At 39.8% G+C, this 22015-nt stretch overlaps 3 protein-coding genes across 4 annotated transcripts in view; 1 reads left to right on the forward strand and 2 right to left on the reverse strand.

Annotated features, from left to right (window-relative positions):
* pik3c2a (phosphatidylinositol-4-phosphate 3-kinase, catalytic subunit type 2 alpha) overlaps positions 1-5337 on the reverse strand; it is a 43492-nt gene extending 38155 nt beyond the window's left edge. Inside the window, exons 1-2 of one of the 2 annotated variants that reach the window (XM_030731201.1) lie at positions 5201-5337; positions 149-1370 (exon numbers count right to left, since the gene is read on the reverse strand). In XM_030731201.1, the coding sequence (XP_030587061.1) occupies positions 149-1288 (1140 nt within the window). In that variant the 5' untranslated portion in view covers positions 1289-1370; positions 5201-5337. Of the gene's footprint in view, positions 1-148; positions 1371-5200 lie in introns of those variants that run through there. The other variant, XM_030731202.1, reaches the window with a different exon arrangement.
* Positions 5338-8309: 2972 nt separating this feature from the next.
* On the forward strand, positions 8310-17148 carry LOC115781155 (nucleobindin-2). Its single transcript, XM_030730605.1, has 13 exons — positions 8310-8468; positions 9026-9163; positions 9459-9566; positions 9673-9805; positions 10351-10454; positions 12021-12206; positions 12479-12569; positions 12778-12836; positions 12936-13028; positions 13337-13426; positions 14837-15007; positions 15239-15293; positions 15953-17148. Exons 2-13 carry the CDS (start codon positions 9026-9028, stop codon positions 16063-16065), a joined length of 1341 nt encoding a protein of 446 aa, XP_030586465.1. The 5' UTR covers positions 8310-8468; the 3' UTR covers positions 16066-17148.
* Positions 17138-20619, reverse strand: LOC115781156 (2-oxoglutarate-dependent dioxygenase htyE-like). Its single transcript, XM_030730606.1, has 7 exons — positions 20352-20619; positions 20145-20269; positions 20005-20071; positions 18595-18751; positions 18091-18233; positions 17852-17962; positions 17138-17524 (listed from the first exon to the last, which is right to left on the reverse strand). The coding sequence occupies exons 1-7, from the start codon at positions 20502-20504 to the stop codon at positions 17345-17347; spliced, it is 936 nt and encodes a 311-aa protein (XP_030586466.1). The 5' UTR covers positions 20505-20619; the 3' UTR covers positions 17138-17344.
* Positions 20620-22015: the final 1396 nt, after the last annotated feature.

The raw sequence follows: 22015 nt of genomic DNA on the forward strand, positions 1-22015 counted from the left end.
AAAAAGATTATTAATAATTTCCCTCTTAAGCCAAAATATGTACTATGATTAGGCCTATAGAAACTTCTGCAGAATTTCTGAAATGTTTTTAAAAAACAAAAAACACAACACTGATTTTTCAGACTTTTACATTTTACTGTGTTCCCACCTGATTGTTTGTTTTGTGCTGTGAGGAAGGCCCTGGGATGTTGAGCGAGTGACTCCTAGTGACGGGCGCGCCTGTTGATGCCCGCCTTTGTTGTGACCGAACTGAGTGTGAACCTCTGCCCTCCAGAGTTTCACAACTGTGCCCTTCAGTCTCAAGCACTGCATCCCAAGGATCCCCTGCAGAGGCTCCTGATTCAGTCTGAGGAGTACCTACAGATTCCACAGCTGCTTCCTCATTATCAGATTTTCGCTTTGTAAGCGGGTCCAGATCCAGCCAGTCAAAGCGGCTGATGGAAGAAGATTCCATAATTGCTGGCTGCTGGGGTGGTGGGTTGGGTGCCAAAGAGGCTGTACCCGCTTGAGAGGAATCTAGGTCAGTGCTGGCCAATCTGCCATTCTTCAAGTATTCTGAGGTGCTGGCAATCTTGTCAAACAATTTAGCCATCTCCGGGTCCACAGTTGGCTGCGGGAAAACCATGGCAGCAGCAGGCTGGATAGGAGTGAAAGCCATGGTCGGCAGAGCCATGAAGGGTGTCATGGCAGGAGTGAATCCATTTTGAAATGTGCCTGGTTTAGGAAATGGAGCAGATGGGAACATTGGTGTGGGCTGAAGGGCGGGAGTGGATACACCAGAGATAGATGGATTGGACAGAACAGATGTCCACTGGCTGCTTTGGAAAGGAGAGGAGCTACAGGCATGGCGTCCAGGATAGGAGGAACTGAGATTAAACCCCAGAAGCGACGAGGGTCGGGACACTTTGCTGTTAGCTCCAAAGTTTTCATCAAGTAGGAGCTTTTCAAGTTCCTCGTTGGTCAATTTGTCCACATCAATATCCCTGAACGTATCCTTTTCTGCCTGTTTCTTGGTCTCTGGGAAATCAATGAGGTCCTTGTCTGGTCTATTAGTAGAGGGTGAAGGCTGAGGAACAGTAGTGGTAGATTTAGATGGTTTTGGCTTAGAGGAGGATGCGGATGCTCCAGAGGAAGATGAGGATGTTGTAGGTGAAAGAGTGTGTTTCTTCTCCCTTTGCAATTTTGCTAAAGCCTCTTCTTCCATACGAAGGGCTTCCTCCTTACCTACAGCCCCCTTTGACTGGGGGACATCCAGCTTGAACCCATTACCACTCGATATCTGGGCCATTCTGTCAAGTGGAAGGTGACATGAATATAACTGCTTTTATGTCAGTGTGGCCCAAAGGGTTGCAGAACAAGGTTTTAAACACCTAAAAACAAACAAAAAAGAGAGAGAGAGAGAGAAAAAAAAGCTATTTATGACATCAGGATGTGGTCAACCAGAATCAAAGCAAGGAAGGAAGAACAAGGAATGAAATCATACACTATAAAATTAATGAACAACCCTACCCATTGAGCTACAACCATCCAGGGGCCACAGGTGGTTGCAAAGAATGGAGACTGTTTATTTGCAATGGTTGTGCTAAGCATGCTTTAATTTCATATTGATCAACTGCCAGTTATCACATACGTGCAGCCAATAACTACTTGTGCGTGCTTTGGAACCAGAGGCATCAATTAGGTCACTTAACTTGCCTGGTCGACATACATAGGCCAATCACACTGACAATGAAACTGACTCAGTCAAAGCCATGCACTTTTATGTGGTGTACATTGCAATTGTTTAATCCAGAAGCCAGTGTGACCCCCCCCCCCCCAAAAAAAAGGACTAAATCATACAATTGCACAAGGTGATTTATAACAAGAAGATGAGACATGACTCACCCTACTCTACTATCTAGATTCACTTACCTTACAAACGTGTATGTTACTGTGGAGGACAGTCACAGACAGTTTCTTTTCAAAAGGAATTTGTAAATGATGCTCATCATAACCAAAATCTAAACAATATTTGTATTTTTTTTTTTTCCTCAGATAACACTCAAAATCTCCCATGATAATCCAAATTATTTACAGCTAGCTTACAACAACAGGAAGGAGCAAAAAAGTATCCCATGTCTATTACATGAGAAAAACATTGCTGCAAAGAGTGCTTTGTGATTCTAAAATGACACAGCGCCTACTCAAAGCAAGCATTCATCGAACGATCACAACCCTGGGGTTGAGTGAGTTCCTTCTCTCCCCAGGCGTCACCGGCCTCTCCTGAGCTTCCCCTCCCATTGTGGTGGAGAAGGCTGGCTGTGCTGGGGCTCAGTCTAGCCTAACACTATTGTGCAGCTGAGGAATTCGGCATGCTAAACAGCCCCAGTGGGTCTCTCTCACTCTCTTTCTCTCTTCCTCTGGCTCTGTCTCACTCTGTTAGCATTATGTTAGCACCATGGCCCAAGACGGTCTTATCAGCTGTGTGAACACCAGCAAGCAGTGACAATGTGGCTGCAGTCATTAAGCAAATGACTTGGATTGGTTCGTGGCAACTTTGCCAAGACTACAGCTTGGAGACACTGAATGCATGAAAAATGTCATCTTTTGGTGCATGTTGTCATTGAAGGCTTAATGTGCTCCAGAAATGTCACAAAATTTAAATATTAACTAATTCTGGGCTGAGTAAGAGTGCAGTATATAAGGACATACTAAGCTGCAAAGTCATATATGAAAAAGGTCTGTGCCTCTTAACTGCTAAACACACTAGGCACTGAACACTAAATAGTAACTACTTCCTGATTCTGAATGTAAACACTGAGAAATCGTGCTCAAAAACTATAGTCTGGTATTCTCAACTGTTTTGCACTGCATACCATTACAGACTGGGCAGATTAACCCAAAATAGCTCCAATTCAAGAGAAGATGAGAAAACCTTTTTACTAAAGAGATCCAACAGCACTAATGATAATCTATAATAATTGCAACAATGGCTGTATAAAGAAGATGCCGATTCAAGATAGCCACATGTGTCATTATTAAACATAAATTTAAAAAAATAATAATTTGGAGAAGAAAAACATCAAGAGCCAAGACAAACACTGCAAACTGTTCCATCCCTCTGTGGCAAGAGATGGCAGATACTCAGATGTGTATAACTGTAATTCAACATTTGAGCATGACTTCAGTACTGTTAAATTATTCAGAAGACATCAGCTTCCTGAGTCACATGCTTCCAGTAAAAATTATTGCTTAAGTGAAAAGGTTTACAGACACAAAAGTCAAAGTAATAACTCAGCAGGGTGATTTGACAAAGCCTCGATCATGTTTTTAAACTCTTTGACATACAATTCATTTTACTTTATGTGACACTGTTACAGGCTTTAATATTGTTCGTGAACTTGTTTTTTGTGGAAGAAGAATTTTTTTTTTTTACACTGTGATATATATATATATATATATATATATATATATATATATATATATATATATATATATATATTTAACACTTTTTTTTATTTTATTATAAAGTTGTAATGTTTTGAGCAATATTTGGCTGCACAGCTGAACTCACACTTTGAGTTCAGACCTAATGAGTGACAGGCAGGCCATGCTTCCAAAAATATGCAAAAGTGCAGAAGTAAGCAATACATTATGGAGATGTACAAAGTACAAGCGTCTTTAAAAGTGGAAATAAGTAACCAGTTGATTTTTTAAAAAACAGATATTATTCTCAAGAAATGCACACAATAAAACTTCTTCCTATTTTATGTACTGGCCACTCTATATTGCTGGAGTGCCAGCAAACTAAAATGCCAAATGTTCCCCACTTCGCCAGCACAGAACCAAACAAGCAGTACAAATGTGATAATTCATAATTATCTTTTAAACTGCACTAGCTTTACCTGAACAGTGAATTGCACATATGGCAGAAACAAGCAGCTGACATGTAATCAGTGCTCATAACTGTGACTAAGGACTTTAGTGAAATACAATTTTAGTGCCCTTTCAGTGTTTCAATGTTAAGCTTCTTTATAAATATTTCATTATACTTTGGATGCAAATATTGTACTTCGCACATCATACAATGTATTTTAAAGAATAAATGACTTATTACTTTCTAGATTTAAAAATAATATAAATATTAAAATCAATCATTTTGATCCTATCATATAATGTGTATAATACAGCATAATGAATACTTATATTTTAGGTACTTTAAGTATACTTTCATAGTAAACCATTTGCATTGTGTTTTCTACACAGTATTTTTTTTTAGTCAAATATTCTGACCCGTCTCATTTAAAAATGCTGGAAGCGCCCCTGGTCCATAAGCAGTTCCTATTCAATTTGTACTGTTGCAACTCTCAAAGCAGGGACGACTAGTTGGCTGTCATATAAAGAGTATTGAGTTGCTTTTCTGATAATATTGAAGTTCATGTTGTCGCACTTAAGGAAGACACAATTTGGTCCAGTGTTAGTAGCTCGATTCTATGGTTAGCCAACAAATGTAGTATTACGTAACACTTGGGAAAGATTATAAATACGACGTTTGCCATGGCATTATCTGTACTTCAAAGAATAATATCGAGCAATTTTTGGCTTAATCAAACACACAGACATCATTTACAGCTTAGTGTGCTAACGCAGCGGCTGATGCTCACCTGATGCCAACATGAGGAACATTGTCAATATATCACGAGCATTACTGTTTTCACTTTGTACGCATCTTAAAATGGGAGCAACCTAGTTGTACACACGCGAAAACGGTTACTTTTAACAAATAATAACAAAGTTAGCTTGCAAACTAGCCCGGTTTGTTCGGTCAAACGCTACTTCTTGATACTTTTGATGGCTGTTTTTTGTTTTGTTTTTTTAACTTTAACTTTTGACTATGTTGGATGCTAAGTTAGCCGCTAAACCTGCTAAATGTGCGCACACAATAAGTAAACTCGTCGCTGACTGAAAACATAAACACAGCTGAATTTAGCCACACAAGGACAAACTCACAAGACTTCTCCGTGAGAGACATTGATTTAATAATTTAAAAGTAACCGGGTAAATGCTTTGGTCCTGCCAAGTCCCTACACTAATGGAGAAATTCACATTTCCTCAAACGGGAAACAGTCGAATGTAACTGAGACCCTACCGCTGCCTGCGGCCAACAACGAGATCAAACTTTTACAGGCAGACACGGACTGTAAAAAGCTTTATTTCTCACCTTTCAGCGGTGCGGCGTTTGGAGCCATTTTTCCTGCAGCTGCATTTTTCCATCCACTTGCACAGAGAGCACGTCAGTTCCTGTTGAGGTGGTTGGTGGAGTTTTGGTTGGACACAGTTGGGTAGCATTTCTGCTTGGCTGGGTCTGGTTTTCATAGTGTTTAAACCGCGACAATAGCACCACCGTGTGGACTAAAGAGGTCAGTGTCAAAACATTTTATACGATTTGCGAGGGGCAGGGTTTTTTTTTTTTAAATGGAGTGGAATATGTGGGACCAAGAACAAGGCAGGGAGCCCACAGGACATTAGAATATCTGATCACGAATAAATACAGAGTAGCAAAATGGCACTGGGTACAATTTTTAGGCTCGTGCAGACCAGTGACCGCACAGGAGCAGTCACTGGTCGGTTATGCTGCAGCCCTTAATACAAATGTAGTACATGAAATGTGTTCTGCACAAGTTTGAAAATTGTTTTGGATTGTATAACTGTTTCAGAAAGTGGTGAAACAAGTATTTAGACTCTTTACTTAACCCTTTCTAGGACACTCATTAAAATAGTTTGAAATTCAACATTTCAACCTTATTATTGGAGGATGTAACAAGACTTGATTACTTTTGTGACAATCTTCAAAATGTTTCATTTTTATGTAGAAAATCAAGGTCAAGGTTGGTTTCTTGCCCGTAAGTAGTGAAAAAAACCCCAAAAAAACCAAACAAGCAGTTTACAAGAAAAACACATGGTGTAAAGAACATGTATTTTAGAGAATTACAACAGATTAATTACGACATCATTTTTTTAGATTATGATTTTATACAACATTGGGCCATTTCTTCATGATCACATTCTTCAGGACCACATGTTTCTTATCCTCAGCGAGACACAGGATGGATTTCATATATGAAGTGTGTGGAAATTACCATGCCTAAAGTAAAAGTATGCATCATGAATAATATAGACTCATATAAATTATATTATTGGATCATAACTATGGAGTCATTAGGTGTGTTTCACTGTTTCACTGATGCACGTAGACCCGGAACCCTGAACTGAAGAAGCAGAAGAAAATAGATGGATGGATAAATAACTAAAGCTGTAAAATGATTGTCATGGAGTAAACTACAATACTTACAAGGAAGCATAACACTGTATTACTTAAAAAGTACAAACATGTTAAATCTGTACTTCAGTAAAACACTCTCGTAAATGTTGTAAGTTACAGCCTGTGCATGAACACTTCAGTACAATTCAAGTAACAGCAAAATAACAGCTATTTTAAGGTGCTTTAAGGTAAAGATCCTACAATATTATAGAGACAACAATCAGCTCACCTATGAACAAATATTTGGCAAAGGTGGGGTGAAAGAGCTCCCCTTTAACAGTAAAAGCCCGCCAGCAGAACCAGGCTAAGGGAGTGGGCAACCATCTGCTGGGGGTGGGGTGGGGCAAAAGAGAAGAGCCAAAAGAGGAACAGAGAGAGAACACAAACAACAAACAGAGCAAAACTAACTAACTATGGGACAGAGTACATGAAAGTTCATGGCTTAAAATAGTGGTATATGGGGAGTAAAAGTAGAGGGGTGAAGAAGTGCTCAGCTCATACGTCCTGCAGCAGCCTGACCCTGCAGTCATGTCAAAAAGAACATTTTTGCAGGACTCTGTGCAGTCCTGAGGAAACACAGTGTAGATACTCCTGTGTACGCCCAATAATTCAGTATCTCGTACCGTCTTTAGCAGTGATAACTTGAAGTAATTGTTTTCTTTATTTTTCACATAGCAGGAAAACTAAGGGATGGTTCAGCGTCACCTGGTCCAACCCTAACTATACACTCACTCAAAAAGTAACGTTTGAAGCACAGTCTTTAAAAGTAAAGACAGTGTCTGTCTCCTGGATTCAAACTGGGGACTGCTTCCACAGGAGAGGATGCTGATAGCTAAAGGCTCTGCCACCCTGCGTTTGGAAACGCTAGACATTATATTAAATATGCTTTGCTGATTTCCGCTAATTAAATTCAGTTATATGTTGATTGCAATAATCTTAATAGTGCTTCACATCCAGGTATGCCTATTGTTGCCCAACAAATGAGTTTTAAGATTTTTTTCACCATCATATGTAGAATTCAAAACAGTTTTGAAAAAAATCATAATGGCATGAAGTTTAGGGAATGTATATATATTGTTGCTCGCATACTTTACTATATTATTATTATTATTATTATTATTATTATTATTATTATTATTCATTTATTTATTCATTCACTTTTGGGTGCTCCCTTTAGGGGTTGCCATAGCCAGTCATCTGGTTAAAAAGTCCACTGCCCTCTCCTAGACATCTCCAAACCTCCGCAGTTATGACTCTCTGCCTTTTCACTCTTCATCCTCTTCATAACGTCCCTCACTGCCTCCGTAGTAATCCTCTGCACTTTCTGATTCACCGTCGTCCATCTGTCCTCCTCTCTCTCATTTTCTTCATTCATGAGCTTCTCAAAGTACTCCTTTCATCTTTTCAGCACACTCTCTTCACTTGTTAATACATTTCTATCGCTATCCTTAAGTAGATATTAAGTATCCTGTAAGTAGATATTGCATTTTACTTATTCGCAAATGATGTAATATTTAAATGCAAGGCTGTAAGAGTTTTTCTATAAGGACTTATTGCTTCCTCTATTACTGTCAGCCCTCCTGCTATGTTTTTGGACAAGTATATTTGTATGTATGTCTGTAGACTCTACAAGTGTAGTCTATATTTAATTTAAATATAGGGCATATATGATGAAAATAATACTTAAGACATGTCGTTTGGCCACACATGGACTACTATTAAACAGTACTGTAAACCAGTTGTATAATATTAGTAGTGTTGCTGTGTATTGCATTGAGCACTTGGCCCTCGTCCGTGGCTGACCGAGCGCCACGTACAGTTTGGCTCAACGCACCTTTAAGCCCGATGGGGGGGGTGGCGGAGTGGTGGTTCGCTGTTGTTGATACAGTTTGAGTGACAGGTGCACCGACCAATCACCTCTCAACGCGATTGTTTTATGAACGAAAGTATGTTTTCTTAGGCCAATGAGAGCAGCCAGAGGCGGGGCGTTGCCATGGTGAACGCAACCTTTCCATATAGGTTGCGGCCAAAGGAGGCTTGTATTGGTAGTTGACAAATGACGGCTGTAAACAACCTCCGGTGAAGCTCAGGCACTTTGAGGAACACCAAACCGTGAAAGCTAGGCGAAGAATAAAACGAGGAAACCAAAATAAGCCCCACATTACAAGTAAGTATTATTTCACACGAGGTAGCGCTATTCTCTATGTCTGCTGAGGCTTATATTTGGTGGCTTTTCTACATCTATGTGATAATGAATGAGCTGCCATCCTCACTATATGATACTTACTGAACAACCTGTTCTTTAAATTACAAAGTCTGTGTTTTTCGCTGACTGTGACTAACAGCTTCACAGCGTTCAACTTCGAGATCTCGGAGGAATTGTTTTAAAGTAAGCCACAAACACGTGTGATGCGCGGCCCTTTCATGTGAATTGCTTTTGATATTAATTGAGACTAATTTGTATAACCTCGTCAGTATTCCATCTCATTTGAAGTGGTGACATGTAGCACTCTATCTATCTATCTATCTATCTATCTATCTATCTATCTATCTATCTATCTATCTATCTATCTATCTATCTATCTATCTATATATATATATATATATATATATATATATATATATATATATATATATATATATATATATAACAGTCTGAAAATAATTCCTATCTTTATTCTTATCTATTTTATGTATGCCTTTATGTATGCCTTACCTGACCAGATGGTGAGGAGTAAAGCCTTGGCCCGCTGTGGGCTTGTTCTGCTGAGTTTGTGGCTGTGTATCCAGTCAGTGCCTATCAGTGTGGACAAGACCAAAGAAAAGCCTAAAGAGGAGGAACTGGAGCCACCCGAGAGTACTGTGAGTCATGCAGGCATCGTGAAATACAGGGATATCACATTAAAACGGGGACTTAGAGCTAAGTAAATAAACCTCAGTCATCCAGGCATGATGATCCGTTTTGGGTTCACAGCGTTTCAGACGGGGCTGTCTCCCATGCTTGCTGGCAAATGACTAATAGAAAAAATAAACAATAACAGTATTTGTTAAATTAGGTGTAAGGGTTCATTAGCAAGAGTTAATTGACTGAAAAATGATCCATAATCGTACTAATTAATGTTATGCATTAACCAGTTAAATGCGGTCTGTTTCTCAGGACACTGGGCTGCACTACGACCGCTACCTCAGGGAGGTCATTGAGTATCTTGAGAAGGATCCCCACTTTAGAGAAAAGCTCAAAAATGCCAATATGGATGACATCAAGGTACACACTGACCAAAGAGCCCGATGTTTTGTAAGCTGGTTGTTTTCGTGGGCATTTTTTTTTTTTTTCTTTATTGAACAGTGGTATGTTGACTTTCTGCTTGCAGCAAGGCAAACTTTCCAAAGAGCTGAACTTTGTCCAGCACAATTTTCGGACCAAGCTGGATGAGCTAAAGAGAGAGGAGATGAACAGGCTGCGGATGCTTATAAAAGCTAAACACGACGTCCAAGAAGGGAATGGTGAGTATCTTTAAAAAAAAAAAAATGTGAAAGAATGATGTGTCACTGGCAAGCTTGTGTTTATTAAGGTTGCACAACAAGTTCTGCAATTCAAGTCAATCCGTTAGTTGTGTCATCACATGAAAAACTTGGCTCTTAAAAGACAAGGATGATGCAATATACTGTATACTTAGAGATTAAGTGAATTTTGATCATTAATGGGAGCTGCTGAATGAGCATTTATGCAAAATAGATTAATATATCAAATGTAGTTAAAGAACAAATGCACAGGTGTTCTTAAAATCACCGTCTTCTTAAAAGCAAAAACACACTCATAGTTATGTAACCCTTTGAGTAAATTTGATCAGATGTTTGGGTAAAGAAAGCCCCTGCTTGTTCCTTTGTGTGCATCAGTCATGTACTATTGAAGTACTTTGTAAAACAAACTGGAAAAGAGTGACTGTTACACAATCACAGATCTTTTTCCTTATCCAGGTCGTACAACTCCAAAACACTTTAACTGTGTTACAGTTAAATTAATTTAATCATTATTCCTTTTCTTGCAGTCCAAACAGTGGACCACCAAGCCCTGCTGAAACAGTTTGAGCACCTGAACCACCTGAATCCACACACTTTTGAGGTGGATGACCTGGACCGCCTCATCAGATCGGTACACACACACACACACACACACACACACACACACACACACACACACACACAGAGTCATTAACACGAGTACTTGAGGGTTAATACCGACCATGTTTCTCTGCACTGGTAGTACTGCAGTGCTGTTGCTTCTATGCAACCACACCACAGTCACACTTATAATCACAATTGTTCATGCAGTAATATTGCTATAATTAGTACAGAGTATAGGGAAGTCCAGTGAGGGATGTTTTTCACAACCACTCAAATATCAGCTTTCTTAACTAGTCTGGCTTTTTAAAATTTTAGATCTAATAACTTGGAGGCATTCACAGCTTTATTCCCTTTGCTGGAGAGTGCTGACTCACTAGAGGTAAATTTATCAGTTTTGAGGAATGAACATCTTTGTTTGAAATGAGTAAAAAAAAAAAAAAAAAAAGAAATAGTAATGGGGAAGTCAGCTCAATGAGTTTGCATGCCTCTGTAGTTTTACAACAAAGCTTCCAGTCAAGCAGATGGAAATCTGACAATATACTGTAGATTTGCTTTTCTGCATTAAGCTTTACTCTGTAGCCATTTATCTTGTATTTTTGCCTTGGCACTGCTTAAGAAATGTAAGTAATAATGAGCATTTGCTTTGTGAGAATTTAACAATCAGTTACCATAGCAATTTCATACATGTTCAAGCAAGTCCTCGCAGGGCTGTAGAATTAAAAAAATGCCCACAAGTTCTAAGAAAATCAGCCCCAATAATAATTTTATATTCACAGATCCAGATTTTGAACTATGTATTTCTGTATTTATAGTATTCAGGGTTTTGGGGGTGCTGGAGCCTACCACAGCTGTTATAGGGTGAGAGGCAGGGTACACCTTGGACAGGTCGCCAGCACAGAGAGACAAGCAACTGTTCACGCTCACATTCAAACCTATGGCCATTTTACAATCACCAATTAAACGAACCCCATACATGTCTTTGGACTGTGGGAAGAAGCTGGAGAAAACCCACACAGGCAGGAGAACTCCACACAGAAAGGCCTTGTTGCTTGTTGTAGGCGACAGAGCTAAGCACCACACCACTGTGACGTCCACTAGTCAGAAATCGTCTATTATTAAGCTCTACCAATGCAAACAGCTTTTAGATTTCATATACACACACCAGAATGCCTTGTGGCAACAAACTGTGCAAATATGAGATAAACTTGGTCTTTACTTTGTTTTTCTATTCAAGTTATTATTACTCCTGCTCACAGGCTTAGCAGGTCAGATCAGTGGTACTGTTTATTCATACTCAATTAGCACCCAATAGTATGCACGTCAGCACTAAACAGCTTGTATAAATTTCCCTGCATGAGCTAAACACAAGAAGCATGCTACTCCTGCCTGGGATGCTTCTGCATTTAATGCTGAATGAACTAAGGCAGTGACATGAGCAACAGTCATTCGGCTCAGCGGTTTGTTTCATCCTCTATGGGACAGCTCTGATTGGTCGTCTTGATGTTGGATAGAATCACTCTGTTTCAATAAGGTGGATAAATCTATACAATTCAGTGGTGAATTCCTCTTCTCAACTTTTTGTTTTCATGTGTAGGCGACTAACGACCTGGAGAACTTTGACAAGGAACGCCATGATGAGTTCAAGAGATACGAGATGATGAAGGAGCACGAGCGGAGGGAACGCCTGAAGAACTTGAGCGAGGAGGATCGCAAGAGGGAAGAGCAGCACTACGAGGAGATGAAGCAGAAACACGCCAACCATCCTAAAGTTAACCACCCAGTAAGACACCAACCACAAAGCAGCTCATTACTAATGCTTATATTACAGCCCGTGTAGTGACATTTTCTACACTATTTTCTGTTATATTCTCTTATTAAGGGGGAACACGTTACATTTAAGCTGAATGCCATTATTTGGAAAATATAAGAAAAATTAGAATCAACTAATTGAACCACTTCTATTTAGATGTGTATGCAAACTACAAAATAAAGATGCTAAAATGCCAAATAAGAAAAAGGAGAACCTTGTTGTGTACCTCTGTGTGTGTGCAGGGCAGTGAGGACCAGCTGAAAGAGGTATGGCAGGAGGCAGATGGTTTGGACCCACAAGATTTTGATCCCAAAACCTTCTTCAAAATGCACGGTAACCATAAACCATACACTGTATGCCCCTCAAGAATAAAGAATGAGTGTAACGTGTAGATATTTGCATTGCATCTTTTCCATACATGCCAGTTTTCATGCATATCAAAACTCATTTTTTTCTTACTGTTTATCTTATTTGCTCGTATGGCAAAACTGCATATGGGTGAAATGAGACTTAGATTCCAGTCGTTTGTTTTGTGTTGCAGACAGCAACGGAGACGGCTTCTTTGATGAGAGCGAGCTTGAAGCGCTCTTTACTAAAGAGGTATCTATTTTATGACTAACTCTGATTCTGCATGTTTCGGTATAATGTGATTACATAAATGAACAAGTCTCTGAGGTCACATTTGTGCATTTCATTAAGCTGGAGAAGGTTTACAACCCGGAAAATGAAGAGGATGACATGGTTGAGATGGAGGAAGAGAGACTGCGAATGAGAGAGCACGTTATGAACGAGGTGAGCCGCCACAAAACTAGAACATATGCAGATGTTTTGTCATGTTTATTAGCATTTTTAAAGTAATGATAATCTGAGTTAGAATCAGCATTTTATGTAGGCATTCCCTGATGTCAGAATACAATCAGATAATTATTACCATAAGTGTGGCATCGGTGTCTGAAACCTAATGTTTGAATTTAGGCATCTGTGCATGGAGTAGCTACTTTAGCAGGGAGCTAAAGGTCAGGGCTTTTGGGACAAATTTGGTCAGTGATTAATCTCGAAGACAGTTGTTGATTAAAATTGCTTCATGTATTGACATTCAGGTGGACACCAATAAAGACAGACTTGTATCACTGAGTGAGTTCATAGCAGCCACAAAGAAGGCTGAGTTTCATGAAAAAGATCAATGGGAGGTAAGCTAGAAAATTTGTATATTCCCTTGGGAAATTTTTGTTTACAAAGTTGTTTTAAAAATTGTCTGAACCTGATGTTATATTTGTGTGTTTTTTATATTCATTTATTCATCAATAAGAGCTGTGAAACCAACAAAAAAATTAACCACAAGCAGAATCTGGAAAACTAAAACTAAGCAGGCCTAAGAACATGAATGCGAAATGCACAGAAAAATACACTGTATTGCCAAAAGTATTTGCTTATCTGCCTTCACATGCATATGAACTTGAGTGATATCTTATTCTTAACCCATAGGTTTAATATGATGTTGGCTCATCCTTTTCAGCTATAACAGCTTCAACTCTTCTGGGAAGGCTTTCCACAAGGTTTAGGAGTGTTTATGGGAATTTTTGACCATTTTTTTCCAGAAGTGCATTTGTGAGGTCAGACTCTGATGCTGGATGAGGAGGCCTGGCTCAGAGTCTCTATTTTAATTCATCCCAAAGGTGTTCTATTGGACTGAGGTCAGAAACTGTTCAGGCCACTCAAGGTCTTCCACACCAAACTCACTCATCCATGTCTTTATGGTCCTGCTTTGTGCACTTGTGTTCAGTCATGTTGGAACAGGAAGGGGCCATCCCCAAACTGTTCCCACAAAGTAGGGAGCATGAAATTGTCTAAAATGTCTTGGTATGCTGAAGCATTAAGAATTCCTTTCACTGGATCTAAGGGGCCAAGCCCAACTCCTGACAAACATCCCTACACCATATTCCCCCCTCCACCAAACTTTACACTTGGCACAAGGCAGTCAGACAAGTACCGTTCTCCTGGGAACTGCCAAACCCAGACTCATCCATCAGATTGCCAGATAGAGAAGTGTGATTCATCACTCCTGAGAACACGTCTCCACTGCTCTAGAGTCCAGTGGCTACATGTGGCTACTCCACTGCAACTGACACTTTGTATCATGCTTGGCTTGGATGCAGCTGCTCGGCCATGGAAACCCATTCCATGAAGCTCTCTGTGCACTGTTCTTGAGCTAATCTGAAGGCCACATGAAGTTTGGAGGTCTGTAGCGATTGACTCTGCAGAAAGTTGGTGACTTCTGTGCTCTATGCGCCTCAGCATCCGCTAACCCCGCTCTGCGATTTTATGTGGCCCAGCACTTTGTGCCTGAGCTTTTGTCATTTCCAGTCGGTTCCATTTTGTTATAATACTGCTAACACCTGACACTGTGCTTGGAACACCTGAATTCAATGATTTGGATGGGTGAGTGAATACTTTTGGCAATGCAGTGTAGTAAACAGAGATGAGGATGAGATTCCAAATCACTTATTCACCCCCTCAAAAAAGTTTAATAGCTGATAATATGTCATAACATCAGAAATGTATTCTATTTATCATGACATCATTTCATTTTGTGCCCTCAGACTTTAGATCAGAACCCACTGTACACTGAAGAGGAGCTGAAAGAGTTTGAACAGCATCTTGCCAACGAGGAGAATGACATCAACCAGAAGTCAGCTGAGTTACAGAAACAGAGGGAGGAACTTGAAAGAAAACAGGAAGTACTTAATGCTCAGAAGCTGGGGCTAAAACAGGTGAATTCGGACAAGTAGCTTTAGCAGGTTAAATACAATCAGAAATTAGGATTTTTTTTCAGTAGTTGCTTGACCGTTACTACAGATGAATGCCATGTGAAACATTTACATTCTTCCAGAGTTGCACTTAAATCTTTTTTTTTTTTTAATGCATGTAGAGTTTGTAACCTGAGCAGAAATCCCTGCTTTTTTGATGCTCTTAACATTTTTTGTCCTTGTCTCCCTTCTCAGGCAATGGAAGAAATGGAAAGGGTTAAAATCCAAAGCTTAAATGCTGATGGAAAACGTGAGTATGAAACTTCACTCGACGCTAACTTAACTGACTAAGCTGTTCAGTGTTGCATAAGGTTTCATAAGGTTGGAGGGATTCATATGATAAATGAAAAAATCAATGTGTGTTACCGTGTGTTAATGTGGACCTACAATGCTAAAGTCCAGCTCCATAGTTTTACTCATAGATTCTCTTGTCCCTTGATTCATTCCTCTCATTTTTAATATGAACACCTTTCACTGTGTATGACAAAAAAGAAAAAGCATAGTCGTTTCCTTTGGGCTCAAAGAATGCTGGAAACCATCATTCCCATGATGCTGAAGGTCTCTTAGTTACATTCTCCTTTCCTTTTTAATGTTTTTCAAAATCAAGTGAAAATAACCATCAAGGTGTTTCCTTTAAACTTTGGAAACCTGCCTCCAAACAAAATAGTTGTTGTTTTTTCCATTATTGTAGTGTTTGTAAAATCGGTGGAGTGTGCAGATTTTATTTTTGCTTGTGCACCCCCAGTCAAAGTATCCTAAAAAGACAGCTGCTTGTAATACAAGTTGTAGAGAGGAAAAAAAGGCATTGTTATCCTCTGTAATAAGACAGGTGTATAGGCTTTTATCATATGTCTAATAATCATTTAAATACGTCTCATTAATGTATGTGCATATGAATTTTTGTTGCAGAGCCTGCAGCTCATCTAGTTCCCGGTGAACATGCACCAGTTATACCAGGAAACAATCAACCACCTCCCCCTGGTCACCAGCAGCAAGATGTACCAGTGTCTGGACACTCTTAGCAGGCCTCACCACTCTGTGTGCAATATGAGTGAGCATGCATGTGTGTTTGTGTTTTAATGATTCCACTTTTGGGGTTATTGTTTAAGATTGTTTAGGCAACACATAGGAAAAAAAAATAAATCTCAATGCCAGTGCCAATGATGCCCTTCCTTCTGCTGGCTAAACCAGCTGAATGAGCCAGACTTCAAATGTGGAGCTGCTCCAGTTTTCTATGTGGACAATCAACCCTTTTGTTTTTTGTGATTTTGATCTCATATCACAACGAGGACTCTGTTCTCCACGGGAAATTCTTTGCAGTGAAACGGGGAGGGCGGCTGGCCTGAGAACTGAATGTTTAGTTTTGTGCACACTGTAGTTTATTGCCACTTTCTCCTGAAGGAAATACTTTGAAAATTTATTTATTTTTATGGTAAAGTGTGAATTATTTTGGAAAAATAAATGCCAGAAAAGTAAGATTCAAGCCGAAATGAAGTTTTATACTCAGAAAAAATGGGTTTCCTTCAATATGTTTTCAGACTGTTTTGTTCTCTGGATCAGACAGATGCGGAATAGAATTAACAGATGAAGTTATATGAAATATATATTTAAATGTTATAATTTTTAATAACTGTGTTGGTGATGGTGACAATTGTATGAATTCTGAAGTGGCTGTGTGTATGTCAGTGCTCAGGAGTGTCTGAATTTGTGTTTATTTATTCTCAAATCCCTGAAAGTGAACCTGCAGTAGGTTGAAAATTGCCCTGTAAAAATAAAATTAAACTACAAAAGGAAGCACAGGATAAAAGAAAAACACCAACATGTTTTTCATTACAGACTAATATGAGAGTAAAGATGGACAAAAAAATGGGTCATGCTTTGAGGAGTTGAATTAAAATATACTGGTTATTTTATTTTCTTATGTTTCTTGTAAAAATAACAACCTTTCTGGACCCTGGTATATGTGCTGAACAGTTAATTTTTTTGTTTATCTGAATTTTACAAAAACGCACTTACATGTCCAATCAATGTCCTGTATGGAAAAAAAATATGGAAATGATGTACAAGGTTCGAATGTCTAAAATGAAGGTGAATGCACTTGCAAATCTTATGTTTCTGTCTCTTCTTTTAATCACAAACATTGGGATCATTCAGCCACAATCATACATTAGCATTACATTTAAAAAAAAAAATCATTGTTTAATCTAAAGCGACATATTCATGCTTCTGACAATAATAACTCCCTCAACACGATTAAAAAAATATCCTAATCACGGTCAGGTTTAAATGGTGAGTGCAGATTCAGCTCCTTCCATATGAGTCGTTGAATCGCTCAGTCAGGTAGTCGCCTGCTGTAATTGGGGGATATTTGTTTGAGTTGTCACAGCAGGTGATCAGAGCCTCGTCATCCGGGTGGACGAAGAAAGCCAGAGACTGCCGTGTGCTGGAGTCACCGACAGAGGGCAGCAAAACCCTGTGAAGCTAAGAAACAAGGAGCAAGACTGTAAACTGTAATCCATGGCACTGCAAATACTGTGCTGCATACTGCAAACAGCTGAGAGGAGATTTGTGTGTATCCTAATATGCAAAAACCTTTTTGGTCAGGATCTAGACTTTCTTGTTTGATGTCTGCAAGTTTAAGGTGTTGGCTTCAGAAAGGATCACAAATTACACAAACATATTTACAATAGGTGAAACCTTTCTTATTCCACTCGACAAATTATTCAATCTGACTGATTTAGTTACATTTACAATTCTATTTACAGTGTGTTTTTATAACCTTGTCATAAAAATATCCCCTTCACTCACTACAGAGATAAACTGGTCACTTGTCCAGCGCTGCATCAGGTCAGCGATATTAATGAGGATGGCTCCAGGGATACAGGGAACAGAGATGAATTCCCCTGAGCGTGCACGCACCTGAAGGTTGACAAGTGTCAGGAGGATAATATGCCTGAAGATTACTTCATGCTTTGATTTTAACATATATGTTATACAACTCAACAAAACAAATAACTGACAACTCAAGAGATGTTTAAGATGTTTACCTGCAGACCTTCTGAGCTCTGGAACAACAGAGTAAAGGTGCCATAGTCTGAATGCTCTCCACATCGCAGCTGGCCCTCCTTTGCGTTCTCACAATTCACTGGTGGGTAGTAGAGAGATCGCAGTGTAGTGCCGTTTTTGTCAGCTACAGGAGACACAGCAGAATAGTCAGAATTCATACTTGTAACAATTCTCCAAAACCACAGTTTAGTTCATACTTTGATTTGTCTGTAAATTAGATAAATACCAAAACTGTGGAAAATGATTAACCCTGTAACGCCAAGTGATTCATATTTTATGCATGCGTTTTTGAGACACGTACATCGTCAGCGTGAATTTTTTTCCTGAAAAAGCTGATGTATACAATCAGACAGACACACACACAGCACTACTATGAGCATAACATTGCACAAAAATGTCAAATCCTCCTGCTTTATATCAGGTGGGAGGATAAAAAGTGATCCTATGCCACTGTATAGTGGGTGTAGTGCAGGTGGTGATCATACTTCCTATTAAACGGTGTGTACTCAAGAACACCTCTGGGTCCAGTCCCAGACTGTGGGCCATCACCCTCAGCACCCGCAGACTCAGCTCTTTACAGCGTTGGAAGAAGGACGTCTGGAACTCCTGGAAACTTTTTAAATTGCCTGATGATGGCCATTTCTACAACAGACAAGAACAGAAGAATAGCACCAGAGCCTGGCTAATGATAACACTGGTATGTTCAAGTGCCCATATTATGCTCATTTACCTGCTCATAGTTTCAGGAGTCTAATAGGATAGTTTTATGCTTGGATGGTCAGTACACATTATTTTTGTTATCATCTACATTACTGAACCTTTTGTTTCTCAGTCTGAAATGCACCAGCTCCTGCCTTTCTGTGATGTCTTAATGTACGATAATGAGTTTGTGACATTGCAGGTACATTTGTGTCACCATTTCATGCTTATTCTGTTCTCAAACAACAAAAATGGAACTATGTGAAAAAGAACATCTTTATCGGCAATTCTGCTGCATTAATATGCAGGATGTGCCAGTGAGTTAGAGTTAGGCAAAGAAGCTGTAGCTTAGCTTTGCTGCAGCAGCTGGTAGTTATTGTCTTGGATAGCAGTATAGATAAGGTGCACAGGAAAAGCCTGGGCTACAAAATAATGTTACTTGATGTGGATCAAAATTCAGCACCTGTTGCAACCACCTTTGGCAGAAATAACTTGAAGTATTGTTGTCTGATTGACTGTCAGTCGCTCACATTGTTGAACTTTGGACCAACTCTTCTTTATAATCATTGTTCGTGTAACCTCAGTGAACTGTCGTTCCAGTTCATTGGGGTCTGTGTTTCATTTATGCACAACTCTGTCCAGGTCCCACCACAGAATTTCAATCAGATTGAGGTCTGGACTTTGACTGGGCCATTGCAACACCTTGATTCTGTTGTAGATCTGCTGCTGTGATCATTGTCCTGTTGACCCATGACCCAAATCTGGCCAAACTACAGCTGTTGGACAGATGGCCTCACATTTGACTCTAGAATACTTTAGCATGCAAATTTGCAAACTTAAGTAATGCTGCCAAGTTCCTTTTAGACAGGAGAGGCTTTCTCTTATTTAGAGGTGGTCACAGTTGCTGGTGATTAATTAATCATGTGCATTTGATGCAAATAAGTGTATTCAATTAGTTACCCTCTTCATAGGGGTGTACATAGTTTTTCACAGTACTGGATAGAGTCCTGTGCCAACCTACATTTCACAGTTCCTCTCCAAACAGAACAGAGCTTTCTCTAAAGTAATAATTATGAATAACTTGTAGTTTAACTCATTAACTGATAACTTGTGGCATCAAATAGTTATGCCTGAGTCAAAACTCCTGAGATGAATTGTAAAAATACAATAAAAATGAATTAAAACTGAATTATTACTATATCAGGGTGTAGCGAGGAAGTGTTGAAAGACTCCTTTAGATCTCCAGGTCGACGTGGATTCAACCTGAAAAGCAATTATCCGAATTTAGAATCTCTAGAACTGTGCAGATAAAAACTAATGTATGTTTGCGTCCTACTTCTCTGTTTCCAGTGACACCCATCCATGGTTTGGACTGTTCAAGAAACTTTTCCTGCTGAAGGGTTGTTTCAGCTCATCTGGCTGCAGGAAGAATTTCTTGGAGATGTCCATAACACAAGCCACCTATCCAAATACACCAGAAGAAAAAGATGCATCACACTTTAAGTTCCTCGATAATAATTTGATTCAGTCTAACGGGCCTCACCTCCTCCTGAGTGATCCCTGTGTTCTTCAGAAACACAAAACCAACTTCTGTAAAGGCTGATTTAAACTCTTTGCTTAAACTCTCCAATTGCTTGTCAGGGACATCTTCCTCATTCAGACTGTAATCGCCAAAGTCCACCACTGGGATCTCCATCGTGAAAAACAAAGTTAAAGTATCTTCAGTAAAAACAGAGGTGGGTTACAAGACACTGAGCTGAACAGTAATTGTTAAACTTTCTGGTGTTCATTACTGGTATCTTCAATCTATTGTCTAGGCTGCCAATCATGTGATATTGTGTAGCCAATGGGAAAAATGCTCTAAATAAGGTCTTCTGACCTTTGGAATGTGTCTCCAGGGCTGTTGTTGTGGGCGTGGCAGCTGGCTTTCCACATATCAGTATGCTGAGATTAAAAACAATAGTGAAAGAATGAAGGATCTCCTTTGCAGGATTTATGGGGATTTACTATATTGGTGCCACCAACTGTATCCTTGAACGGTTCTCTCATTTCATACAAGATGCCTCTAAAATCTATGGTGCCTCTGCAGGGGCTTTTATGGCTGCTGTTTGTACACTTTGGGAATACCCTGAGGTGAGCTGCTGGCTTCTCCTCTACTAGCCAAGCCTCTATTTAAAGATGTGTCATTATCTTTTATGTAGATAGAACAACAGTGAAGAAAATGGTTTTGCAGCTCACTGACTGTGGATTTAGTAAAGGGCTGTCAAACATATGGCTCTAGGGCCAGAACAGGCCCGCCAGAGTCTTTGACTTCCTGCACCCCTTTCTATTCCCGGGGTGAGGGCAGCCAAGCCAAGCTTTTGCTTCAGCCTCCGGATTCGGCAGAGGGACTTGTGCAGCTCCAGTCTTCAAGCGGGACTGTTAGCCCTGCTGAGCAACCCCAGTCATCAGGGGAGACAGCTGCATCACTGTCTTGAGAACACTGAGCTGCCAAAGCCTGCTGAACAGCCCCAGCTTCCTGTGAATCCTAAGCTGGAGTCACAGCAGCCACAGCTGTATTGAGGGGTTGGCATGTGGTTGGCAGTGAGACTTCCTGTGCAGCTCCTGAGTAACCTGCGTTAATGCGTTCGGGACTAAGAGCTGCAATCCTGAGAGTCCAGAGCCAGAGTCACCAGAGTCATCAAAGACTTCAGTGGACCCTCATGAGCAGCCTCTGCCTGAGCCCAAAAGTTCAGCTCCACCTGAGCAGAGGGTCCCACTCCGCCTTAGGCCCATGGTCCAATACCACCTGTGTCTGAGGTGTCCTGTCACTTCCATCGATGCTGGCTGTCAGAGGGCTCACTTCATCACCATCCTCAGTACGCATCTGAGCAGATTGTATTTGTGAGTTTGTGTATCTGCTTCTGTTTTTCTCTTTCAGGTGCTGTTTGTATTTTAAGTGTGTTTTTGTCAGCAGCAGCTGATGATCCAGTGTGTTTTGTTTGTCCTCTATCCTCTACTTTGATCTTTTTTCCCTACTCTCTCACCCCATTTTTCCCCTTTCTTTTGCTTTCTGTCCCTTTTCTTTTTCCATCCTTAAAAAATAATAAATAAATAGGGCTAATGGTCTATCAGAAGAATACCAGGTGATAGATGTCTCAACCAGTACCTGGTGGTTCATATGACATCTCAGCTTGCTCCCTGTTTCATCTACAGGATGAAACACCT

The sequence above is a fragment of the Archocentrus centrarchus genome, chromosome 6 (genome assembly GCF_007364275.1).
Source record: "Archocentrus centrarchus isolate MPI-CPG fArcCen1 chromosome 6, fArcCen1, whole genome shotgun sequence".
NCBI lineage: Eukaryota > Metazoa > Chordata > Actinopteri > Cichliformes > Cichlidae > Archocentrus > Archocentrus centrarchus.